At 41.4% G+C, this 26238-nt stretch overlaps 1 protein-coding gene across 8 annotated transcripts in view; it reads right to left on the reverse strand.

The window, feature by feature from the left end:
- Positions 1 to 10369: 10369 nt before the first annotated feature.
- ZNF521 (zinc finger protein 521) overlaps positions 10370 to 26238 on the reverse strand; it is a 233774-nt gene continuing 217905 nt past the window's right edge. For all 8 annotated transcript variants that reach the window (XM_014936979.1, XM_014936981.1, XM_014936980.1 and 5 more), the window contains one exon: positions 10370 to 11202. In XM_014936979.1, coding sequence (XP_014792465.1) covers positions 11173 to 11202 — 30 coding nt within the window. In that variant the 3' untranslated portion in view covers positions 10370 to 11172. The remainder of the gene's footprint in view (positions 11203 to 26238) is intronic.

Here is a 26238-nt window from a genome sequence, read left to right on the forward strand (position 1 = left end):
TTCATAGCAGACATAAAAATCGCAGCATATCTGATTTAAAACAGGGTAAGCAAAACCTAACCTGCCTGCTGGAGAAGATTCCATTGAAACCAGTTTTAGCTATCAGGAGGCTCAAGTAGCATGCTTGGGACGCTGGAGATTTGGATCTAAAGCGAACCCTCACCAACAGGCATTTAAATACGCCAGAGACTCTGAGTCTTGCAATGTTATGATGTTATGTATATGAAGAAAACTCACTTTAAATTATGCAGTCTGATGTTAGGATGAAGTTAAATTGCATACAAAATAATAATTTTCATTATCAGTTAAAAAATCACCCTGCATTTTAAAGAGATGTGCATAGGCGTCGAGCAATGTAGGTTAAAAGAGAAGAAAAAAACCTCAACTTTTTAGCAAGGTACAAAATAATGTGTTTAGCTTCAGGCACTCTTTAAACTGCCTCTTTTCTAGGAAGGGAACACAGATGTGTGAGATTCCTGATTTAGTTCCAAGCCAATACTCTTAATTAACTTCAAATTGTTTAAATATATCACATCCCAGTGAAGGCAAGTAGCATCTTGGGGGTGCTCTGCGCTGCACTCAGGTGTCACTTGTTCCCAAGATCCACCTGCAGCACCCCAAACTACTGCAAGGGCCCTTATCACACCCCAAACTATTGTCTGGTTCCTGTTTTGCACATTACTTCAGTTCTTGGGACATGTAAATATGACCAGAAGGGGTGTTTATACTGAGCGGTATGTCTGGGTCAGGAAATAGGGATATTGGTTAAAGCACCAAGAGCACATTTGGCCAGTGCTTCCAAGTGACACTGGGAATATCTGGGCAAAGGAAGCTGGTACTCAGGGAAGACATGGGATCTCTGGAATATGGAAACTGGTCCTAGACTGTAGGACTCAAGGATAAACAAGGAGCAGGCAAGAGCAGGTAGGGGAGACTGGGTTTGGTTGGGCCAAGGGATTGACAAGTGGTAGACAAAAAGGAAACAGAAAGAAGTATTTTCAATAGTTTTAAATTCACTATACATGGTCAGTTCCTCCAAGTTTTTGGTTCACAAGTCAAAAGAGAGTTGAAAATTCCTACCTGTGGCCTTGGCTAGGGCTGTCTTGCTCAGCGCCCAGCGTGTGGGGAGCTGGCGTCATTTGCTTGTGCCGACTGTGCACTGCACCGATCCCGTGGGTAGTGGCACCAAAAACAGGTCTGGGGGAAATTAATAATTCTGTCTGCAGTGCAGCAAGCAGTGCCTAGAGCTATCAGCTGAGCACCCAGGGTAAAGGAAAATATTAAGCTACTGCTCAGTGTATGGTCGATGTCCTCCTTATGCGCCCGCTGAGGTTGTGGTGCTGAGGAAATGTGTGTATGTCAGGATATAAGTAAGAGATCTTTATCTTATGCATAGGCAGTTCCAAAGAAATCTGATTTATTGAATTTGCAAATTTAATATTGTTATTTTGCAATGCTTATATTTGTATGCACATGGGCACATGCATGTATGCATACACGTGGGTTTTGTATCTGTTTTTTTTCCTGTATTGCACTGATAAGATACCAATGTAACTCCAATAACTTCAGGAGAGTTGCTCAGAGCTAAAAGTGCTGTAAATGAGTAGATAATCAAGTCTACAGTGTCACCCCCTGATTTCTGGGCTACAAGCAAGGCAGTGTCCTGAGGACATATCTATACTGAATGCCACACTGCGAGGAGATCCCCAAGCAAGCAGCTAGAGACCAAGCTCTGGATGGCTGTGTCAGTGTGGTATGATGCTATTAATTAGTCCTAAGCTAATTAGCCCTTGCGAGAGACAGTGGTAACCTGGTTGTATTGCTTTGGGGACCCTATGTAGTGTCGCTGTATGGGATGGTGCTGTGTCATATCTTGAGGATGTACCATCCCCTTCTGAGCCAAACAAATCTGCTGCACTGTGCTGCCCTGTGTCCCACGGCTACACCATTGGATTTTGGTGGGAAGGATGGTCTGTGCTGCTCAGTAGTGACCTCTCTCATTTGTTGGGGAGCAGTGAGGTAGAGCAGGGGGGTGAAAGGAAAAGGCCATAGCAGAGATCTGTAGAGTGGGCCTGAGTTGCGGGGAGAAGGTGAACAGAGAAGAAGCAGGTAGTTTTTTTTCTGTCATGGGATTAAATGAAAGAGGCTTAACACAAAGAAAATAAAATATTTCTTCATGCAATATGTGGTTAGGAAACGAAAATCTCTGTGCCAGCATTTTTTGTATGTCAGACATTTATACAGGCTCAAAAAGCAATTAGACAAATGAAGAAAGGTACCTAAAGCTGTCAAATGGCAAGACCCACATTTGGCTACGGAAGTCCTGGGGCAGCTGTCCTGGAGGCCAGGAAACTATATTGAAGAAAAGTTGCTACACCATTGCCCTAATCTTACACTTTTCCCCAGTCATCTGCTGCTGCAAGGCCACTGGCTCAGAGGAATCTTTGGTCTGTCCCAGTAGAGTGTTTCCCAGGTATCTCCATGTCGTATTTGTAGCAAATCCCATGGGTGCTCTCTAAACTCAAAGGATTCTCTTAAAACAAAGTGCCTCCATTAGAAGCGTTCAGCTAGTATACATGTCCTTGAAAGAGACAGAGTCACCAAGACTAGGACCACAGAAAAAAATAATAATGCAAAATCATGTGACTTTTTCGTGCAGGGGTTGACCTATACTGCAGAAGAAATGCATGCCCCCAGCTCATGGCTTATACTGAGAACAATGATAACGTAGCCCACAAGGGGCATAGAAAGAACATATTTCTTGGATAAAGGTTTAGGCCAACTCAGACCAAATTAGGCAACAGTAGAAATACTGTCCCTATACCATACCCAAGACAGTGGGCATCTCACACTGAGAAAAATTCAAGCATGTGTTGCCACAGATAGAGTAGCACAAGTATTTTTGATCTTTAACAAAAGCTTTTGCCTAGCAACATCAAATACTACAGCAGCATCAAGCAGCATCTAACAAGTGAAGTAAGCAAAGAGTCGTGGTGCTGTATGCTGAGCAGACTGATTGATATTTGTCGGGCTACTGAAGCTCTGCTCCATCCCTAGATTCAAGGCAAGCAAACAAGAAAAGGACATTCAGGAAAGGATGATAATTAGCAGTTGCTCCCTCAGAAAAGGCTTGAAGGTTTTCAAACTGGCTCCTGCCTTTCTAAGCCTGACAAGAGTCAGCCCAGAGAAACTGTGTATTAAATAAATATGGGTAATATAACAATATCATTCATATGTTCAGGCACTCCTTTAATGACCAAGTGAGGCAGGAATCTAATGAACAAACAGTTGAATGTAACCTCTGGATAACCCTTTAATCTTCTCCTCCATTCCCCTTGAAAATCTGAGAAGGGAAACACTAGAAGACAACAGATTGAAAAAGCCCAACCAAGGGAACTATTGGCACACAGCTAGGCACGGGTGTTTCTCTTGTTTGCAAATTTTAGCAATTAAGGAAGTGTTGAAAGATTCTGAAAACATGTTATCATTGAGAGAAGAGAGGCTCTTAGGGTTTAAAAGTCAGACGGGCTGTAAGTAGGGTAAAAGACTGATTGGCTTTAGCTGATAAGTCAAAAGCCAGTTCAGACTTCCCCCCCTCAAATAACATCAAAAACATAAGCTGTCAAATCTGAAAATCAGTGAATCGTGTTTCTTCTGATGCCACGGCCTGTGAATACCAAAGCAACACATACTGTAATAACGAGGCACTGTTGAGAGGAGCTCTAAAACCCCATCTGATCCTCCAGATGTTGTAAGAGAAGTAAGAGTTTCTGGAAGAGACAGACTCTGCAATGAGCAGAAAATGCCCGAAAAAGCTCTAAGGATGACTTTGTAGGCAGATATCATTATGAGAAGGAAAGCGGAGTCAAAACAGTCAGATATTGATTAGGAAAAGCTGTGAATAAGGTTGAAAGATTTACAAATAACCCGTCAGAAGTTATCATCTAATCAAAACCATGATCTTTCATTTTATGCCAGAAAATTAATTATATTGAATTAAGCCAACAGAACAAAGGTATTTGGAAATAAAATATGTCAAAGGATAAATGAATCAACACGAGTCTTAAATTCATCAGGAATGATGACCCAGCCGCCAAATCAAATGCGGGTTCACAAATGTAATTAAGAAAATCAAAATGGTCTTGCATCAATCATTAAACAATTAAAGCATAGGGAGTAAGGAGGGGAAGGAAAAAGGTGGCAGTCAAGAAAAAAGTAAACATTTAACCACTGATTTCTGAAAAAAAAAAAAGTATGAATGACTCTGAAAGGTGGGCATTTCCTCGAATTAAAAATATCTTAGTATATCTTTTGGCTTCTAGATGCTGTCAAACTCTGTCTCATTTGCTGCAAAGACAGCTTTGTTTCCAGTTACTCTCTGCCTGTTATTTGAGCAGAAGGACATAATTCACCTTGTGGAGGTGTTGCTACACCATGTGGCTACACGTTTTGGTCTTGCCGAAGCGTCTGGGCCAACGAAGTGGCATAATTTTGTTACCGAACTTTTAGCCACTTCTCTAAACCATCATATTGCTGGTCCCATAAACAAGGATGAAGGTCATGTGAGATCAAGTGTCTAGAGGGGACACAAAAATTAAACAAACAACCTAACAAGAAACACATCATTAGTTTAGAGACATCTAGCATTCTAGAGCTCACTTGTTGGATGCAGCCAACACAGTAGCCTGTATGGCCATAAGATTTTTAATTGTGAGCATCTTGGAACTGCTTTACATTTTAAATCTTAAAGCAAGCACTTTACATTGCTCCCTGTGGTCCATGCAAAGCTAATGGTTCGGTACGACGCTCAGTGGGGACCCATGCTGCTGGCAAAGTCAACAGCACCATTTCTATCGCAGATTCTTCTCCAAAAGCTCAGTGATTCTGGTCTGTTCTGCTTTGGATGTCCAGTAAGATCACTGCGCAAGCAAGTAGGACATCTACAGCAGAAGCAGCCATGAATGGGCTTTGCTTTGCAACATCCCACAGAAGTTTGCTCTTGAAAACATATGCTTAGAAGATTATGAATGAGAGAAGCATCACAAACCAGCCTGAACCATCTTGCACCTACTTAAAATCTAGTTGTGCACTCAAAAGCAAAGCAGTGGCATAAATGAAATTTTCCTGCAGAACAGCAGAATTCTGCCTTCTCTTTGTCCAACACATGGAATGTTCCTGTTGATGTCTAGGATGAGATGCACCAGAAATTACATTTTAATCTGGCAGATTTTATTCCAAAACATAACTAAGAATTGGGCTATTACTCATATACATGTCTGCTTACTACAAAAGCCAGCTGTTTAATACTTAAAAATAAATGAAGATTGAACTATCTCAATGTATTTAATTTTACCCCTTACTAAACTGCATTTGTGTGCTTAATGTTAACCTTCCCATTCAAATGTCATTAGCTGCTAATTAAGATGTTGATATGCTGATTGTATATCTTGCAGTAGAGATGATTTGCAGGCACTTACTAGGTGTTTATCAAACTCCAGCACACGTAGTGGTTTAGCATAAGTGTGGCACATTTAATTGACTGAACACTGTCCCAGTTCTCCACTCTTATTCTAATACATAATGAGCAAAAGCAGTAAAAAACATGGCAAGTTGTCAGGAATCACCTCAGAAAAGAAAAGTGAATTGACCTAGGCTCTCTTGTGCAAACAGTTTTTACCTCTGATTTCAATAAACCTTATTTAGAAATGTCTAAAAAGATCCCAGCATATTAAAAACAAAATAAATAAGCCCTTTGAATTTGTCTACAACCTGCACTGTCCAATAGTCAGGAAGAGAAGGCTCTTTAGTATTAAAGGTTTGTTTCAATCAACTTCCTTGTTACTAACAAGAAGAGTTTAAATCAAAGAAAGGCAGTGATGATTCTGCTAGTGCAAAAGCAGTTCTGCAACACAGGGTACATTTTCACAGGACTTTTTAATATAATTTATGAATATTTGCTCGCAACATAATTGTCTTTTCTGCTGACATTTTCAAAGCAACACTGTGATTTGTTGGGTCTCCTGAGAGTCCGAGTACAAAACTGATAATTATATTAAATATACATAGACAATAAAGAGTGTGTTTACATAACTATGCCCATAAATATCTGATTGAACAGTCATTGTTCTCAAAACCCTTTTAAGCAGCTCTCAGAGGGATCCAATTCTAATGACATGATGGTTTAAAAGATGTTGCTCAGTCTTGTTCCATATTTAATTAACTTTCCTTTTTTAAACTTGTGATGGTGAAGACAATAACAAATAGCTCTGAAAAGAGAGCGAGCTTTGAAACATGAGTGAGACCTTGTCAGGCTTTTGTGTGCCACACACAGCAGAAGATCTGCACACAAGAGGTGGTGGCTGGGGACAACCCGGGCTCCTGGGGGAGTGCATTGCTGTAGCATTCACAGTTCACTACTACTAATAACAACAGCAACAACAACAATAATAATTAAAGAAATCTTCTGCATACAAATAAGGGAAGCAACATGGGGAGGAAAAATGGGTATTTTAAATGGAATTGGTAACATAGGCCTAAACTTGTTTATTTTTGTGCTGCTACAGAGCAGTGAAGCAAATACTTTAAAGAGAATGGCACATTGCCCACTAAGATGTAAAGGGCGTGTGAACATTAATTGAGCATCAGTGTATGACTGAACACATTAGACAGGAATTAAGGTAACATTTCTGAATTCACGGATGGTCTTATTCTACTGAGTCCTTCACATTGCCTCATCCTAGACAGGGCTGCAACGGCAGCACAATATTCTGTTTTCACACTGAGCTATTTTTAATTGTCACCAATTATAATTCATTTACTTTTATGTGTCCTGGTTGTCACAATATTAACATTTGTAAGTCTTTCCCTTTGCAGGCAGTGAGAATCTGTTGTGACATCTCAATAAAGTGGGATTCAATCAAGGTGTGAATGAATTGTTAATCTTGTTATAAATAGAAGGTGCCATATGTTGGTAAGGAAGGGACGTCTTTCTCTTTCTGTTGTTGAGGACAGTGGTAATGAAACAAAGTGAGTGGTCATGCCAGAATTACTAATAAAAGCCCAGTCACTGAGACATGGAGCAGACTCAGCTTTCCACATGCTATCGAGGAGGCAGTGATAACTGTTAATGTGTCCTAGGCAGAGACTTTGAACTGTTCTTTTTGGCGTTTGTAGAGTGACTCCTAAATCAGGGAAAGCAATGAGAGCACTGGACTAGGAGTGAACCGAAGAAGTTCAAAGAAGCCCATAATGTAAGTTCACAGCCCAGAAGACCAACTGCAACCTGGGCTGCATGAAAAGAAGTGGTCAGCAGGTTGATGGAGGTGATTCTGCCCCTCTACTCCGCACTCATGAGACCCCACTTGGAGTATTGCACCCAGCTTTGGGGCACTCAATACAGGAAGGACATGGACCTGTTGGAGTGAGTCCAGAGGTGGGACACAAAAGTGATTAGAGGGATGGAACACCTCTCCTGTAAGGACAGTCTGAGAGAGTTGGGGTTGTTCGGCCTGGAGAAGAGAAGGCTACGGGGAGACCTTATAGCAGCCTTCCAGTACTGAAAGGGAGCTTGTAAGAAAGATGTGGACAAACTTTTTAGCAGGACCTGTTGTGATTGGACAAGGGGCAATGGCTTTAAACTAAGGGTAGATTCAGACTAGAATATAAGGAAGAAAATTTTTACAACGAGGGTGTTGAAATGCTGGAACAGGTTGCCCAGAGAGGTGGTAGATGCCCCATTCCTGGAAACATTCAAGGTCAGGTTGGACAGTGCTCTGAGAGGTCCCTGCTCATTGCAGGGGGGTTGGACTAGATGACCTTTAAAAGTCCATTCCAACCCAAACTATTCTATGATTCAAAGCTCTAATAATCTCCCTGTAAACCGAATGACCTAAAATGGATGGGAAAGTCTAACTTTGGCAACTGGCTATGAAAATGTTCATGATGGTAAAAACTCCTATTTTGGGTAGCTGAATTTCAAAAATACCTAATATACATTTATTCCCAGATCACCTTTTGTTTAGATAAAGAATCAATGCATTTCCTCATAAATCCTGTGCTCAGTTATTATCTGGGTAGATTGCTGCACTTCTGTAGTATAAATACCACATATATACCCGCTTTAGGGCTGGGATGTTTCCTAAACACAACTCTGGCAAACAAGCAGCAGGACTAATCATTTTATTAAACTATCACTTACAGTAAAACTCATGTCCACTTGAAATCTTGGGAATAAAGCCAGTCTCAGAGGTAAAAGGATACCTTGTCCATCAATCTATCCACACAACCTTTTACATTTATCCTTTTACGTTAGGTTAAGGGTATAAGGAGGGGCTTCTCCGAGCTTTTGCTGACCCAGGACAGAGAAAGGCATGCCATAGCTGAGACACACACACACACACACACACACACACACGAACAGATTTATCCTTTTACATTAGGTTAAGGGTATAAGGAGGGGCTTCTCCGAGCTTTTGCTGACCCAGGACAGAGAAAGGCATGCCATAGCTGAGACACACACACACACACACACACACACAGAGTCGTGTCTCTTCTTCCAACAGGCAAGATGATCTGCATCTCCCGTTGATTTTTCTAAACGCTGTGGCAATTCCCCAAGGAACACTCAGTTCTCATTGGGAAGTTCAAATGTCTTCCATAATCTATTTAAACAGCTATTTAGGTATCACTGAAAAACCTGTTACTTTAGAAAAGGTAAGAGGATTCCAGCACTTGATACTAGCAGCCAGCTCTCAGAAGCCACCTGGGGCTGCCTGCAGCCCTAAGACCCCTCTATTCCCCCGCACCGACCTGAAGGGACAATCGATGCGTAAAGTCTTCATCACATTTGCTGTTGCTCTGTTTACTGTTCCTTTATTTACATATCCAGAAATTCAACATCTTTGCATGTTTTGCAAGCTGTCATGACATGAGACGCTAGTAATATGCTATGTTTTGCTTGCTAACATATTTTTGACATATTTTAGCTTTTGATTATAAGATTGCATCTTTCCCAGCTACCATCTGTCTCAACTCAGTGGCACTCTGGCATTTACAAAAACAGTAGGGTGTAATATTTCTTATATACTTGAACTCTACTAGAAACATGTTATTTTCAGTCTTAACCAATATGTCACACTTTCACACATGAAGGCTGAAATGTCTTATATCCTTTAAGGTATCTGTCAAAAATAAAGAACATATCATCACATTCAATTTGGCTGAGATGAGTAATATATTAATGAGAATAAGAATGGGAACAGTTTCTGACTTATAAATAGAACTGGCATTTTACAAGCTTTGTGTACTCATGCCTGTATTTATCCTTTTGTCAGCACAAATGAGATATTCATAGAAAACCCAGGAATTTCTTTCTTGTATTTGGCAAAATATGCACAATATTCTCAAAGCTGAAGTTCTAAACGTGACACAATTTTTTCTTGGGATATCTGTTAATCAGAGACCTTCAGACTTCACTTCTTTCCTCTCCATCTTCCATGTGTGGAGAGTCAAAATGTGACATTCAGCAAACTGGAAATCACCCTTTTAATCTACCCTGACAGCAATAGACAAGCAGCTCCAGCCATTTGGACTGTTGTGATGTGCAGCTCTTTAATGACAGTATTTCAGCAACACTGATTTCCATGGGATGAATCCAGTAATTTAAGCTATAGGGTAAGTTACTAAAATAGGGGAAGATTGGTTTTTTGATCCTCTTTCATAGGTGAGCTGGAATAGGGGGAGGATACTGATAGGCAAGAAGAGTTTTTATCCCCTTTTTTCTTCTTGAAATTGCAGGCAGTCAGGATCCAAAAGCTGTGAGGTCTTGTGACAGGTCCCCTGGGTCCATGGTGCTTGTGAGCATCATCCCATGGTGTGCACCACCTCCAGCTCCTCTACCCATGTCAAAGAGAGGGTGAGAGGGTGTGGGGTTAACAGTGCTACTGGCAGAGCTGTGGTGGCTCCCTGTTGTCAGTACTAGACCCAACACACTAAATAACATCGCATTGAAATACACTGATAATTATACACAGAAGATGTGCGGCGACTCCTCTGGCAACCAACATGTCAAGTGTACAGGTATGAAATTGTTGAGACTGCCAAATAAAACAAACTAACAAACAAAACCAGAAAACAGTGACAATTACCCTCAAGCACACATTGCTTTGCAGTGGGCCGGCAGATCTGTTTCTACAATTACATTTATTTAAATGCCCAGCTCTGAGAAAAGTGACCTTCTCCTACTAGGCAGTGTATAGGTCCTGGTACAATGAGAGCCCAGATCTTGGTGGTCCTTTAAGTACTACAGAAGCAATAATAATAACAACACTACTTTCAAAGGAAAAAGACAAGACACAAGCACGCTCACACATAATGGTAAACTGAATTTATTTCCTTTTGGAAAACAATTCCAGTAATCTCCAGGTTCAGACCGCAGAGTAAACATTAATAACAGTAACATACAGGTTAGTTCAACTGATTCAAGAATTTGGCCGTGTGAAATCATTAAGGAAAGTCTTGAACACTCAAAGCTTCAAATGGTATCCAGAAAAAAAAAAACTTCTTTGACAATCTACATAACAACTATTGCATATATGGTAATGCTATCTGTCATATCGCAAGGCTTACAAATATATATACGGGCCTTATTCAACTGTGGGTTCCTGCTCTGTGAGAAAGAGTCTCTTCGTATTTTTTGCAAGAATCTTCAGCAATAAAAAATAGTCTTGGATTCATCCGTTTGTATACCAAAAGAGAGATTTTTAGACTGAAGTTTAAACGAAAGGAAGGCCAAACAGAGCTGTAATGGAACATAGCTATTACCTTCTCCCTCCTCCTTGAAAATGACACTTTTTCTTAAGCTATTTTTTTCCCCTCACACAGTATTATTATTATTTGTATCTTTCTTGAATAGGGCCCAAGTCCACTTGTCTTTATAAGACCATTTTAGTATCAGACAACATAATACATGTGCAACACTTTATATACAGGAATTCTATCCGGTGCTCAAAAGTTCAAACACATGAACATCCAACAGTTTCGATAATACAAGTTTTATGGTACAATACAATGTTTCTGAATAATATACATTAACAATGAAAGTTTCGTGCAAAGAGTAAAACGTGTTCCCTTTTTTGTGCCACAAAGAATTCTCTGGAAGAGATGGGCCTTGCACTAACTGCTGTGCTGGGTCATCGTATGATTCTGTAACAGAAAGAAGAGAAACAGCTTAGTCACAGGACAGGCATTTATTTCTGTGTGAAAGAAAGATGCAAACGCATTTCTCCCAACGTATCTCACAAAAAAACGGACTGGAAAGAGAGTATGTTTGACTCCTCTCTGTTTTAAAGTGGCCTGAAGAAGCGTCCTTCTCAAAGAGAGGAGTTTTCCCCAGCTGTTTCACATCGTTATTCTTTCCATGTGCCACCAAGAAGGGCAACACACTCTCCCTAGGTCGGTTTGGGCTGACCTGCCCCAGCGAAATTGCACAGCAGGTCAGCGGTTCTGGTGTCCGCTTGCATATGGCTCATGGTTTATGCATTATGCAAATGAGAAGTGCATGTATTTGTCATAAAAGAACCTTGCTGCCCACAGACCAAAAATTTGCTAATTGGACGGCGCTTCCTAGACTGTGGCACCACTTCAAATGTTTTATTGCATTAAAACCTATTTCCCCCTAAACAGTATACACAGTATATTCTGGTAGAGTCATGCTGTGCCGAGCAGAGAGCTCAAAGACTGATGAAAAAACAGGAGGGGCTGCCACAGCTCTTCCTTTGGTCACCAAAAACCACAGGTATTTTTCCTCAAGTGAATGCAGTGCCTTGTGTGAGGTGAGAGCGCATGGACTTTGGAGCCCGAAATTCTCCTTTCCCATACCAGTGATCAACAAATCCAGCAACAAACACAAGTTTTACCATCTTTTCTACCACTGCCCTAATCGAGTCGACCACTTTTAGGGATGAGAGATGCTATTTCAATGCCTGCAGTGGCTCAGATCCTTCACAAGCTTCAAACTAAGAGCAAGGATGTAATCTAATATGTGTTAAGTCTTCTACAATGTACAATGGATCCACAGATAACTGGAAAAGGTCTGTCAAGGCTGCTTCTCAGACAAGAGGGCAGCCACTGATTAGTGATGAATTTTCCCCCTAGTAATCTGGGCCAGATTTGGGCCAGTGACCCAGAGGGCAAGGGTGTCACGTCCTGTAATTTGCTCCCAGCACGTCCAGTCCTTTCACTCGGCTTTATTAAGTTAATCTGTCTTAAAACCCCTTTGGACTAACACACTTCAGGATGAACCTGCTCCCAAAAGACAGTCATCATTTTCAATGAAGTGAACATCTACTGAATCATACCCTCCAGAGCCACCCACGAAAAGGCACAGGAAAACAGTCTTGGTGAAACAAATGTGAAATACAGCGTGACTGCAGGCCAGCCTGATGGTTCTCCCTCCCTTCTTCCTCCTCTCTCCCTAAACCGTGCACGCACACAAACAATAGTTCATGGGACATTTGGCAAGGAAAGGATCTTACTGTAAGACTGAGGAATTTTTAATGTAGTGCCATTCTCCAGATTAAAGGAAAACGACCCAGTGACACTTAAAGATGCAATTTCCAGATGTGAATACAAAATGATTTAATGCTGATGGCAGGAATTCCAGACTGTCCAAGGCCAGAGAGTGTTAAAAAAATACATTCTACCACTTGATTTCATCTAGCTTCTTATCCTTCCCATAAAATCATTTCAAAATGCTGTAAAGCAGTAACAATAGCTGCAGCCAAAACCGTTGGCTGGTCACAGGTAATGGGCTCTGACTTTATACCACAAAAGCAAGGAAATTAAGAGTTAAGCCTGACAGTCAGCCCTTTTGTCATCCTGTTGTGTCCATTTACTGCAGCACTTACAGCATAACACCACAGGCTTATTGGAGACCCCGCAGTACTTAGAAACAACAGGACAAGTTAAATATGGGGTGGCAGCCTGAATTCTGATTTTTTCCTCTGCTTCTGAGTAAGTGAAGTAATACACCAGTTGTTACACTGCAGAGAGATATTTGGGGGGGTTGGGGGGGAATGTGTCTTTTGTTTCTAATCTACTGAGAGCAAGCATGTCAGTCATGCCCATTTTTTATTTCTTTGCACTAAGTGAAAGAATGCATAATCAGTTTGGGGCTGGATGAACAGTTACATATGATTCAGTCGAAAGGTGTTTCAGAAGCGTAGCTGTAACTCTGGCCGCGACGACGTTTTGATTAAAAAATAAAAAGGCCCAAATATGAGGGAGACAAAGCAAAGCACGGAGTAAGGCCTGCCTTGCCCCTGCTCTCAGTGTCCCTGACTCCCATGCCCTGGTGCAAAATAAGATTCTCTAGAGATAATGAAGAGATAATAGAAAAAAAAACAAGTGTCGCAGAGAAAAAACGAGACAGGGCAGGATATGAACGCGAGGAAATGCTCTGAGCAGTTTAGGCCTTAGAAAAGCAACTATACTTATTGTAAACAGTCAGAACAAAACACGGTTTCCAAAGTAATTAGTGTGAGGGACTAGGGAGAAATACCTATTTGGCTAAGTGGCAAAAAAAATACAAAGTGGAAGCACTTCAGAAACATAACATTGACAAGACAAGCAGGCAAAGGATGGGAGGAGAGAGATAAGAAAAGGAGGAAAATTCTGTAATCCCACAGAGAGCCATATTCCACTCCACCAAAAGCCATCTATTGGAGACCCCATGTCTAAGTGACTGAAAATTGCAAACATTAATCCCAGTTATGAACTGTTGTTGTTTTTATGAGGGGTGTTGTGTTTAAAAATTTAGGGCAAAAATTCTCCTCCATTATCCACGCAGCAGATCTCGGCTCGGATAGTCTCTTTGCCTTGCGTGCAGCCAGCTCCCTGCCTCCCAGGCAGTGGGGGTTCAGGCAGGCAGGGAGAGCAGAATTTGGAGCTCCCGCCGGCAGGGACACGGCAGGGACACGGCAGGGACACGGCAGGGACACGGCAGGGACACGGCAGGGACACGGCAGGGACACGGCAGGGACACGGCAGGGACACGGCAGGGACACGGCAGGGACACGGCAGGGACACGGCAGGGACACGGCAGGGACACGGCAGGGACACGGCAGGGACACGGCAGGGACACGGCAGGGACACGGCAGGGACACGGCAGGGACACGGCAGGGACACGGCAGGGACACGGCAGGGACACGGCAGGGACACGGCAGGGACACGGCAGGGACACGGCAGGGACACGGCAGGGACACGGCAGGGACACGGCAGGGACACGGCAGGGACACGGCAGGGACACGGCAGGGACACGGCAGGGACACGGCAGGGACACGGCAGGGACACGGCAGGGACACGGCAGGGACACGGCAGGGACACGGCAGGGACACGGCAGGGACACGGCAGGGACACGGCAGGGACACGGCAGGGACACGGCAGGGACACGGCAGGGACACGGGAGTGAGGTACACCCAGGGAGAGCACAATATTATCGTCGAGATCCCCTGTGCAGCTCAGAGAGCGCGCTGCCCTTCGCTAAAGACACACTACACAAGCTTGAAACACGCCTCCTCCAGAAACTTCAAACTAGTTTGCCGGAGTTCGGAGCAATTAGTACCTCCACTTGCCAAAGAGAAGCCATTTGACTAAGTACGGGAGGTACCACATGCTCCCCTTCTTTGCCTCCCCCAAATCTGATTGCACATAAACACATCTGTTCAATTTTGAGGTAGTCTCCCTGTGAAGCAAAAATTTCAATTTCCTACTTAGCCATGGAAAGGGAAAAATATTTTTCTTAACATAATCTTTCCTGGACTTCAGCAATAGTTAACATTTCTAAGAGCAGTGATTTCATGAGGAGAAACTAGTTTGCAAACACAAATGCAAGCTTTGCATGCACAAAATGGAGGAATGTGTTTGTCACTGCATTTGTTACCACATTAGACATAAACCCAGCCAGGAAAAATCTTACATCCCCATTTTCTCTGTCTGGAAATATCCGGAAAGCAGGTATGTTACCTGGGAAAGCCTGAATTCAGTGTATGTCACAATCAAAATAGACTCGTGAAATGCATTTGCCATGTTCCTAGAGATAATTATTTTTTGTTAGCAGAATCCAGAATCCCAACTGTTATGTGAACTGCTATAAAATTATATGCCACCACTCTTCTGGATGAAAATGTGTTGAGATATCCCTGTTGTTAGTGTTAAGGAGTTAAAAACATGCAAGGATTGCATGATGATACTGGATAGCAGAATTTCCTCGCCAAAAAAATATGAAAAGGTTTCTTTGCAGAAATGCTCAAGACAAAGGAGATAATAATACTTTTTGTTGTTTGGTGTATGTCTTTTTGTTTCAGATAGAACATGAGAAGTATTAGCTAGCAAAAAGTTCCCACCCACAGCATCAAAATTAACAAAGAAAAAAATATTCATGGACAGCCACAAACCCACTAGCCCATTAGAATCTTTAATGTGAGCTGTGGTTGCATTCAATTTAAAAAGGACTTCTGTTTTTTTTATGACTAGATGAAAAAAGACATGGTTGTACCTGACAAACAGTGCAAAGAGGGTACACATGAAGAAATATAAAGATGAAATGTAGATGCATTATTTCAACAGATGGTAACAGTACCACAGCAGCATGTTATTTTTTCCTTAGTTCAAGAACACAAACATGAGTAATCAATCATCACTGATTAAGTAATTATGGTACCCTACATGTTATCACTTATCTGGAATCCTTTATCTGTGTACATTATGGATCATCTTGTATTTTTTGCATTAAAAAAAACCCAGCACCCCACCACACTGCAATACAGTTCCAGGTTGTAAAACAGAACTCTACATTACTATCAACCTTTAAGCACTACAATTTTTTTTTAACAAAAGCAATTGGTTTCCAACAGGCTGGATAATAAGTCTTTTGACCTGCATTCTTCTCTGACCCATTAAGGTCACCCCTGTGCTCGGGCATATAGCTGACTTAGGAAATGCCTGCAAGTCCTGCATTTCATCTCCTGCCCACTCAAAATAAAGCTTTCTTTAAATGTGTCTGTACGGGTCCCTGAAGACCAGGGAGGCATCCCTGTAGTGGGCAATGGAGGGACAGAAGCTTCTGCCTTTATTAATGAATGCAGACCATTATGAGTCTGGCTGGCTCCTGCACTGTTCCCAGAAGCATATACTGTACGTGACTTAAAATGCTAGAATATTGACACAAAGCGAGCTGGGCACCCCTAAGGAAAATTACTCCTTGGATATAATGTAGGCTCGTAACAGCTATTAGAGTACAAAATAAAACCCTCCGGGATCAAACTGACATATACCGCATTCTACCTACTCCTCAAACATTAGAAGAATTTCTTTGTGAAGGCATTCTCAAGGACAGCATTAAACTGACTTTTGTAGCAATCTGCAACAGCTTTTTGGCTTACAGCTTTTAGTACTAAATCTCTAGTTTGAATCAATATAAGTACTATATCTTCCACATTAATCAATACATTTGGTTCAATACACGTTCTATTAAATTATACTTTCTAATCAAGATTTTCTGCTTCTCTTCCCTTCTTTTTATTCCAACTTCTTACCCTGTGCCATACTTTTCAAACTGTCTGCAGCTAACAAGAGAATGTTGGATTTTCCAGAGCCAAAAAGGGAAGAAAAGAAAGGCTCGTGGAAAAGGCAAGCTGAGCAAAACCTTAAGTGCAGTGGTAATGACGAATCAAAAATGCAGTTTCACAGTGTCAGCGTGGTTTCCAGAACTTCAGTCGGATGCTTTGTTACTTAACTGGTGGTCATGATGTCAGACCTCTCACACAGAATGATCTGCATTGGACGCTGTTGAAATACTGCATTGTGTGGAAAGGAAGGGGCAGGAGGGAAGAGGAGTATTAAGTGATAACACCAAAAACAAATAAATGAAACTTATTCAGACATAACTATAAGAAAAATCTCAGAAAAGGTTGATTGTTATAGCCCTTTCTTCAAACTTGTACTGCTTCAGTACTGCAGCACAGAGTTTCTTGTCAAAGCCCCATTATATTGTGGCAAGGATCTTTCCTGGTAAACTGTAATATGATTATACCCAAGACTAAATTGATGAGATGTTTAGATTTGTGAGATACTAAGATTAAATACGTATTATAAATTAAGATGTAAAAAGATATTATTTAGTCCAGGTCTTTGGGGACATTTGAAACATTTGGATTGAAGATGTCTCCAGCAATCTGAGTGATGTATGCAGTTACACTAAATGACTTTTCCACACCTGTGTTAGGTTTGGTGGAATGTGGTTATTCTTCATAAGCAGAGAATATGAAATGTAATGTCAAAATGATAAACATATATTGCAGGCTTTTGCCACTGTCTTGCAGACCAGAAACCCTGCACTGATGTCCCTCGCTTGCACTCAGTTTCTCTTTTACTCGTCTCCATACAATCACTGTGAGCCTGCAGAGAAACTGTTGCATTTTCTTTTGACATTTAACATCATCTTACTCAGCTCACAATAGTATCTTATAATACTTTCTAGATGACACTGTGTCACGATTAAAGAAAAAAGGTGAAATAGCATAATAAAAGAGAAGAATAAGAATTCATGGAATTTAAAGACAGAAAAGACCCATTAGGGCGTTTTTCTCCACCCATCTTGCCGGTGTTGGATTATTGCCTATAGTGTAATTTCAAGTGTTTTGCCCAGTCCAGTTTTAATTAGAGCTTCCAATGCTCCTCTTGGGAGACTGTTTCACAGCTTCACAGACCTCAGGGTTAGGATTTTTTTTTCCTGATGTTCATCTCAGGAGAGGAAGAGGCTGAGCCAGCCCCAAATCACACATGAAACCAAATCTGCATAGTCAGGAGCTGATTTCAGTACAATATCTGGGCCATTTCAAAGCATCTGAAAGCAGTAAACTTACTTTCATTGCTCCCAAACATTAAGGCCACTGCTGCTACAAGCAATTAAGAAGATTCTGTTACATGGGCTTCTCAGGCTCAGCTGCTATACAGGTAAAAAGGTAGCACAGGTGGGATTTGTGTTCCCACAGTAAGGCTAACCATTTCCACAGTCTACTACCTCCACCAAATGAATTAACCAAAGGTTGGGGACATATCTAGGTCCATTTTATGCTATAAACCCTAATTGTCCCTACAGAGCATCTATGAACACTCAGATTGTAAACATTTCCGTGTTTTTCACAAAGGTGAAATAGAAAAACAGCAACTTCAGTTGAAGCTCACCAACAGATGACGTGACTGTAGATTATTTTCCCTTCCATTACCCTGCCCTTCTTTCATAAAACACAAACTACAAGAAATTAACTTAAATTGTTATAACTGAAATCTTGGAACTAACAAATGTTTTTGATGTGTTTCATCCCAGGAATTACAGCGTTTCTGACATGAAAATGAATATATATTCAAATTTCAATTTTTCACACAATGGGAGCTGGAAAGGAGATTATGTCTAACAGTTTTTCATAGGTGAAAAGTAGGAAGCCAAATGGAGACTCTGGAGCTCTGGACACAACAGAAAAAATTCCAGGCAAGGTGTCCCTGTTATCTCCAGTGCAGGTGGCAGAGCAGGACGAGTACCAATGGATTTTTAAATGCGCTGAAGTAGGCATGAAACTCCATCCAGGCTAAGTTTGATCACCAGCATAGACCTAACAAAATACAGCCTCTGAAACTTGAGATTTCCAAAGAAATAAAGATTTGATCTGAACTAAACCAGAGCTATTTCCATAACAAAGAAGGAACCAAATCCCAAGAGAATTTGTGTTCCCATAAATACCACTTATGTGTGGTGAGTTGATGTTTACCAGCCCTTGAGAATCAGGTCTGTTCTCAGACATGATGGCCAATTAAAGGGTCATCTTAGGTCATGACTGACCACTGTTGTTGTTTAGGAAAGTCTACACTGAGCTGCAGTTATTCATATAAATTAGTTCACCCAAGCTATGTGATTTGTTATTATATTAATGTCTCTGAAATGGCCTGACTACTAATCAGATCGTACTCTTTATCGTATTTGTATAAAACTCAGTGTTCTGGTTCCTCTGCTCAAGCATTTCCAGCTGGGCCAGGGAAAACCTACCCATAAAACCCCCTCAAATCGGATAGCATGTTCTCAGGGATGCAAACTGAAAATTAAAACCAAAACCAAACCAAAACCCCTGATACCTATTTTTCTTCAGAGACTTCCAGTAAGTCACTAGTAAAATGTCAATGATTCCTTTTGGATTCATTATTATATATGAGTACATATATCACAGATTTGTTGTATGGAAAAGAATGACATATATTCCTAGGTACAGCAAATAAGACCTTCATCATTGTCACCAGAAGAGAACAGACACAAACACAGGCGTCTGTTCACCATCCTTGCACCTTCCTCATTACGAGTGCTGGCGGGGGGCTCCTGGTTAAGCCTCTGACATAAATCAGAGTAGCTCCAAGGCTGTTACGACCCATGGTGCCAGGCAATAGCCTTCCATAAGCCTCCCTTACCCTGTCTGGTGTTTATTGAAATACACCAGAACTTACAATAACCTCTTCCATTTCAGGCAAGGTGTACCTGGCTGCACGGGCCAGGTGCATGTGTTACCCCCATGAATGATAAGATGATGGTGACAAGGAGAGAGGGCAATGGTTAGGATGAGTTCACAGGAATTCCTTCAAACTGGGAAACCTTCCCGTTCTTTTATGCTTCAATGGGGCTGTACTGCTAATCAGGATCCAGGTCTAAGTCTTGTTTGTAGAAAAACAAGGCTTTTGTGAGACTGCAAATGTTTGAAATTAATACACAAACATCCTTCCCCAATAAGGAAATTGTTCATTAAGTGGAAATAAAAGCTTAAACAAAAAAGGCAAAAGGAGGCACTTCTGAGAAATATATCAAAAGTCTTATTACTTTAGAATATGGTTATGATTATCCTGGTATAAATTAAGAGAAACTCCTCTGAAATCAAGGGAGTTTCAAGATAGGGACAAGTAAGAAGGGTTTAAAACAAAGTGAATATTGCTCATGTACTGCTTGATTCTTGCACACCCTCTGCAGATGCCACAGCCAGAAGTCTCTTCATCCTGTCAAGACACAGCCAGACAAAGAGCAAGCAGAATCCAACACTGAACAAATCCAGATTTATCTGCAACTATTGTACAACAGAGTAACAGGGGACAACAAGCTTTGATAGGCAATACTGCCTAATAAGATATTCAGGGATTAAGTCAGTGTTTTATAGACACATGTGTTCGTGGGCTAGTTGTTGGTCTGCTTTAATTTTTTTTTTCTTTTTTTTTGTCTGTTTATGTTTAATTTATCATGCTGGTGCTTTCTAAACTACAACATCTGTAAACAAGTTTAAGTTTGACCTCCCTCCCATTTTACATCCACAAGCAGCACTCCTACTTCATGCTCTAATTTTAGATACCTTAAAGACAAATATATCTGTGAGGGAGAGAGAGAGGTAACAAATCCAAACAACAAAACCCAAACACCTTGTCTGACAATATATGTTCATCTTACACAAATACAGATTTGCCTAGCTGGGAGTGAGAAACTGGCTCCTGGAACTGGAGCTATGCTATGTACAAATTCCTTTATAGGTCAAACCCAATTAAACAAACCACTACTAAATATTTAACAGTTCAGTGCAGTAATTAGTGACAAATAATGGAAGCTTAACTTGATAATCGCACAGAAATGTCCTGTTGGAAATATTACATATTTCTTGCTCCTCCTGTTTCTCTCGTACTCTCTGAATCCTGATAGGTCTTTTCAGGGATTGAAGTGACAAACGAATCTGAATTTTAAACACATCTATTTGGTCTGCAGTGAAGTTTTCTGAGTTGTGAGAAGGAACCTTCCAAGAGGAACTTCTGAAATTTCCATTCTGAGCTCTCTGTTTTAAAGCAGAGTAACTGCTAAATCGTGAATTGATTTCAAATCTTAAACCAACCGGCAGGTCCGGAATTTAAGCTCCTGTCCATTGGATTCAAAAGGTCACCCAATTAAAATGGGGAAGCACACAGAGCTGTGATTTATATGCAAAGGGCAACCTTTAAAACAATCATCCTTTCCCGTTTTCCACAGGTGCATGTACAAGAATTCCTTTGAACAAAATTACAAGTGAAATTACAAGTTTCTTGATCCAGCCTGAAAGAAAAGCGCTGTAACTTGTCTGCACTCTTTGTTACATGGACAGACGCATCCCACGCTTGTATCGATCCCTGAGTTCACCTCCCTACCTCGTGACATAACGTCGGGTATTGTGCTTACCAGGTGACAAAGGGACAGCCTGGAATCTGGATTCCCTGCACACTGCCAGCCGGGGCGTGGGGCCTTGTACAACAGCACTCGGCACACCGGAGGTTATGGATCAGCTGGAGATTAACTCAAAGCGACTAACATCGTTTTTGCTCAGCTAAAAGCAAATCCTGAACCAGCCCAGTTTTAAAATCAGCAATGGAAATCGTATTTGGTAGTTATCCAGCCAGTAAGCATACATACACACACTCAATTAAGAGAATGTATAAATGTACTGGTGCATATATTTTGGATCCCAAAATCCAGAACGCAAGTTAAAATATGTCCCCTTGTCCATGGTATGTCAAATTTTAAAATGTGTAGGAAAAAAGAGGAAAAACTATGGTATTCCGCTACCCGTCCTCCTCTTCTAAATGCCCCAAACTCTGTTGCACGTTGGTGCATCTTTTTCCTTCACAACAGTTTTCAAGGAAAGCCTGATTGAGCAGATTTGATGGCAATGGCCATTTCTGAGCTGATAAGCAGAGGCCCCTATGGCTTTTACTTTCTGTCTTCCTTCACAACTGGTTACTGTGCTACCCCATCTTGGACATCTTACAGTCCTTATTCCTACAGCTCTTCAAACAAGGAGTAGTGGGAACTGGGACAGTGCTTATGTGGCAGGCTTGGTGTGTGTGTAAAAATCTGCTTTTTTTGAAAAGAAAATAAGGACAATTTTTATCCCTTCATAGCCAGTATATAGTTAGACAGTTAAGAACCCTACGTTGAAATGTTTTGTTCCTAGCACAATCTCATCTGAGTTCCCTCCTTTTCAGCCCAAGAAACTCCATGCTGTAAAGGCCACTTTTAGACAGACTAGGATGCTATGTTGCCCTTTATGACAAAGTCACTACTTCTCTAAATTTTGTAAGGATACACACTGTAAATCAATAAATCTGGAGCATTTACTGACATGTGGTACCAGGACAATAAAATTTTATGTTTGTCATTGTGGTTGTTGGTTGTAAAATGCAGAAGTCTGGATTCTCTATTGTCTTCTGTTTTGTTGTCATTTGCATTTGTGTAAAAGATGTGTGAAACCTGACCACAGCTAAATGGGAGGAATTTTACTCTCACTTTCCCCTGCTTTCAGAACCTATAAAAGGGGGAAGCCAGTGAAGTCTAACTCCTACATTTTCATACCTCCCCTCCCCAAACAAGAAGTACTACACAAAGAAGCATCCCTTTTATGCCTTTTTTCCTTCCTCCCTGTCAGGGAAGAAGTATCCTCCTACCAAATGTCATTCTTCAAGGTTGGTCATTCTGTTTCCTGTCACACAGCCGGCCAGTGACACGTTGCGAGTCAGACATGTCATTAGATCCTGCCTTGACCCTGCACTGACAGTCAAAGAAATGCCCCCCCCTCACCTCCGGGTTCGGCTCGTGATGCCGCGGTACTCTTGTCTCCTAGGCTGTCCCCTGCTAGGGGATCCAGCCTCCTGCAGCTGCAGCTCTCACCCCCCGCTGCCCATTAGGGCTGTTTTTTAGTGTGGCAATCTTCTGATCGAGTGAAAAGAATCACATTTAGGAGGAAAATAACTGGAGACAACGCTTACACTCATTTGCGGTCTGTGTTTAGTTCCAAGGTGTCTGAAATGCAGAAGTTTAATTCCTTTACAAAAAGATGTGCTGTAGCTATGGTGAGGCTAATCTATAACCCTCGCAAGTCTTATATAATTTGCTACTCCAAGTTAATTTTAATTCATTACAATAAAACCCACCTAATTAAAATAACTCTTTAAAGTGAAGTATTAGCTTGATCCCAGAAAAAAAAAAAAAAAAGCAGAATCTTGGTTATCGGTGGGCGATTCATCATACCACAGTGCACACATATAAATTCAAAGGTAAGCTATAAACAAGTACCCACAGCAATAGTGCCACGCATAAAGGGGCAGGCAACAGGAGGCCTGCTTTCTAATCAGCCCTCAAAGGAACCTGCCACACAGAAGTGGCACTTATTCTAATTTAAAGCTCTCACAGTTACTTTACCTTGGCAAAATTTATAAACTAATAACTTTAGTAAACAGACTGGCACTCCAAACAGAAAAACAAAACCAACTCTGCGGGTTCAGGCCCACAGAGAAAGCAGCTTTCCCAGGAAGGTGTTGTCTGCAACAATCAGATAAAACGTTTGTTTGGAGGCTACTCTTATGGTCCCTGATGTTCAGTAACAGTTCTGCACCATCCCATTAGATCTCCACTGTCACTTCACTGTGGTCTATAGCCTATTGTTCCCGCAAATCTTTTCAGCATCTTAAGGCATTTTACACACCTGTATATTTGTGTTCTGGTCAGCTCAGCCAAAGAAATAGTTCTGGATTTGAAAGAGCCTCCTGCTCTGGGGCTACGGCTTCCCTTAAAATGTCATGTAATTGCCATGGCAATCTGATTTCAAAATGTCAGTTTAAAAACATATTGAGTATTTGCAATTAAAGCTCACATTCTTGCTCATCCCTATTATTTTTGCTTCTTAGTAACTGTTAAAAATTACAAAAATTATAATGTTCTCCATTTACATACATGAAGAAAAAAGCTGGAAAACCAGAAAGCAATAATAGGAGCTAAGCAGAAATCTCTGTAATACGCACAGCGCAATATTGGAATTTTTTTTGTTATACCCTAAAACACACCACTTTGTAGAAAGTTCCTTTTCAAGTCAAAGCACTACTACAGTAAAACAACTGCAGGCAAAATTTCTAAGAGACATTGCAGTTTGTGTCAGAACGCTCATCACTTCAGGCTGACCTGTCAAACTATCTCGGGGAACATGGTAAAAAGGCAAATCTGCAAGTTGGTAAGAAACTTTTAAATGATAAAACGTATGCGTTGCTACAAACCCCAGAACACCATGTGGTGTTAACTGAGCTGTACCCACGTTTACAGCAGATGTCTGTCCCTTCCCTTACAGGCACACCTGCTCGGGCTGTGCTCCTAAGACCACTGAGAATGAGTCAACATTTTGAAGCTCCACCGGAATAAACCAAATAAATAAAAAATTTGTGATCAGACGGGTGATGTGGAATAGAGATCAGAATTTAGTATTATACAAAGATATCTGCTATCAGCAATAGAGTTATGTTTTAAATTTGATACAGGTGAAGTCAGCAAGATGACATTTTTGAACCTTGATAGGCAATTTCTGGCACTTACATTTTCAGGAAATTCTCAACACTTTGTAGAATCCGACCCCTGCACCCAACCCACTTCCTCAGGGGACTCGGTATGATCTCAAGGTGCCTCTTTACAGGCACCAGGGATTAACATTTTGTCCACAGGGCTTTTCCAGAAACTAACACAGTTGTCAAGACAGTCTACAGAACTCACTAGAGAATAATTTCTAAGGCTTCTTGAAATCACCACTTTTCAGAGATCTATTTCTCTATTATTTTTTGCACAACAGTCCAACATCTGCAGAGACTTATCATTCTCTTCTAAATTGTGTGTCTTTTTGGACTAATTCCTGTATAGCCACTGTACATTTTTGTGAATCCATGTGGACTAAACATCCCAATCTTGGGCCACCATAGTCCTCAGTGCACGCTAAAGCATTCATAAGGCTTCCCGAACTTATGCCAGCTCATCATAGCCCCCATGGGATTGTTATATCAATTAAAAATCCCTGGAATTCATCAGAGTCTGAGACACGCCTGTGAGGACCAAAAGGGAGTGATACAGAACCAGCTAGTAAAATAAACAGGAATTGCTGCGTACTGAGGGAATCCTTGGCTGTCTGACTAAGGTATCTTTTATACTGGCAGGGGATGCAAATTGGAGCCCGAGGATCTGCACTTTCATTTTCAAAGCACTTTGCAAACATCAACCACTTCACCTTCACACCATTGCTGCGAGGGAAGTAAATATGTACAGTTCCAGCATCCTCTGTTTTCTGGAGGTGCAAAGAAGCACAGGGCATTTTTACAGGCACAGTCTGTGTTCACGCACAAAAGGGAGCTTTTGACAACTTCTTCCTTCGTGGGCAAACGAGTTTCCCGCGGCCACCGAGGGAATTGGTAGCAGAACAGGGATTAGGGGAAAGATCCTGCTACCCAGCCTGGTGCTAAGTCCACCCTGCCTCCCCTTGCAACACACAGAAGCAACTTGCTGAATTCCAGCTGTACGCTGCTTTGCTGTAGACGACAGATTACTGCATGTCATCCTCTATAATCTCTCCTGTAAGAGGGATTCTACACGCTTCCCGGGGACCCACCCCACCCCCTCCCCTCCCTTTGCTTCCCCCCACAAATGGTGGCAAGGTTAGAGGCAAGTTGTTTTCTCGAGGCTGAGAGATTAAAAATGGCTCTGTGTTTTGCTAAGCATTCCTCTGAAGCATGGGCAGCGTGTGCGTGTGTGTCTGAAAACGACCCCAATGAAAGGCAGGAATGAGAGATGCTAAACAATGCTGCGCAAAGTTGCAGACTGTTCGGCTACAGGCCAGAAAATGAATCCAATTTTTCATTCTGTCATTATAAATATTTCAGTGCAAATGGTACTGATTTTCTGCAACTGTGGTTAAGCAAAGGGCCTCCGAGTGAATATTTAAGAAAAAAAAAAAAAAAAGAAAAAAAAAAAAAAGAAGAGGGAAAGGGAAAAAAAGAAAGAAAAGGAGGGGGGGGAAATTAAGGTTAGCAACCAATTAATTTCAAACTTTCAGTGTAAAAGATTCTGGGAAAAATTCTACAGTGATGCAGCGTGTGACTCAAAGAAGGAGGAAAAAAAACATTTACTCTGCTCTTCTTCTGACAGTTTCTCATAAAATATCTGCAGTCCATCTATCTTTTAGTACTCCAGGCTCCTCTGGAGAGCAGAAAATAGTAGTTTAAAGCTCACTTCAGTGCCAGTCTGCGGGAGATTGCTTTCCACAGGACCCCTGCTGATGGAGGCCTAGGGGAAGAGGCCCAGGAGTTATTCAATCAGTCCAAGGCTCTGGG

This window comes from Calidris pugnax, unplaced genomic scaffold (genome assembly GCF_001431845.1).
Source record: "Calidris pugnax isolate Ruff unplaced genomic scaffold, ASM143184v1 scaffold51, whole genome shotgun sequence".
Classification (NCBI taxonomy): domain Eukaryota; kingdom Metazoa; phylum Chordata; class Aves; order Charadriiformes; family Scolopacidae; genus Calidris; species Calidris pugnax.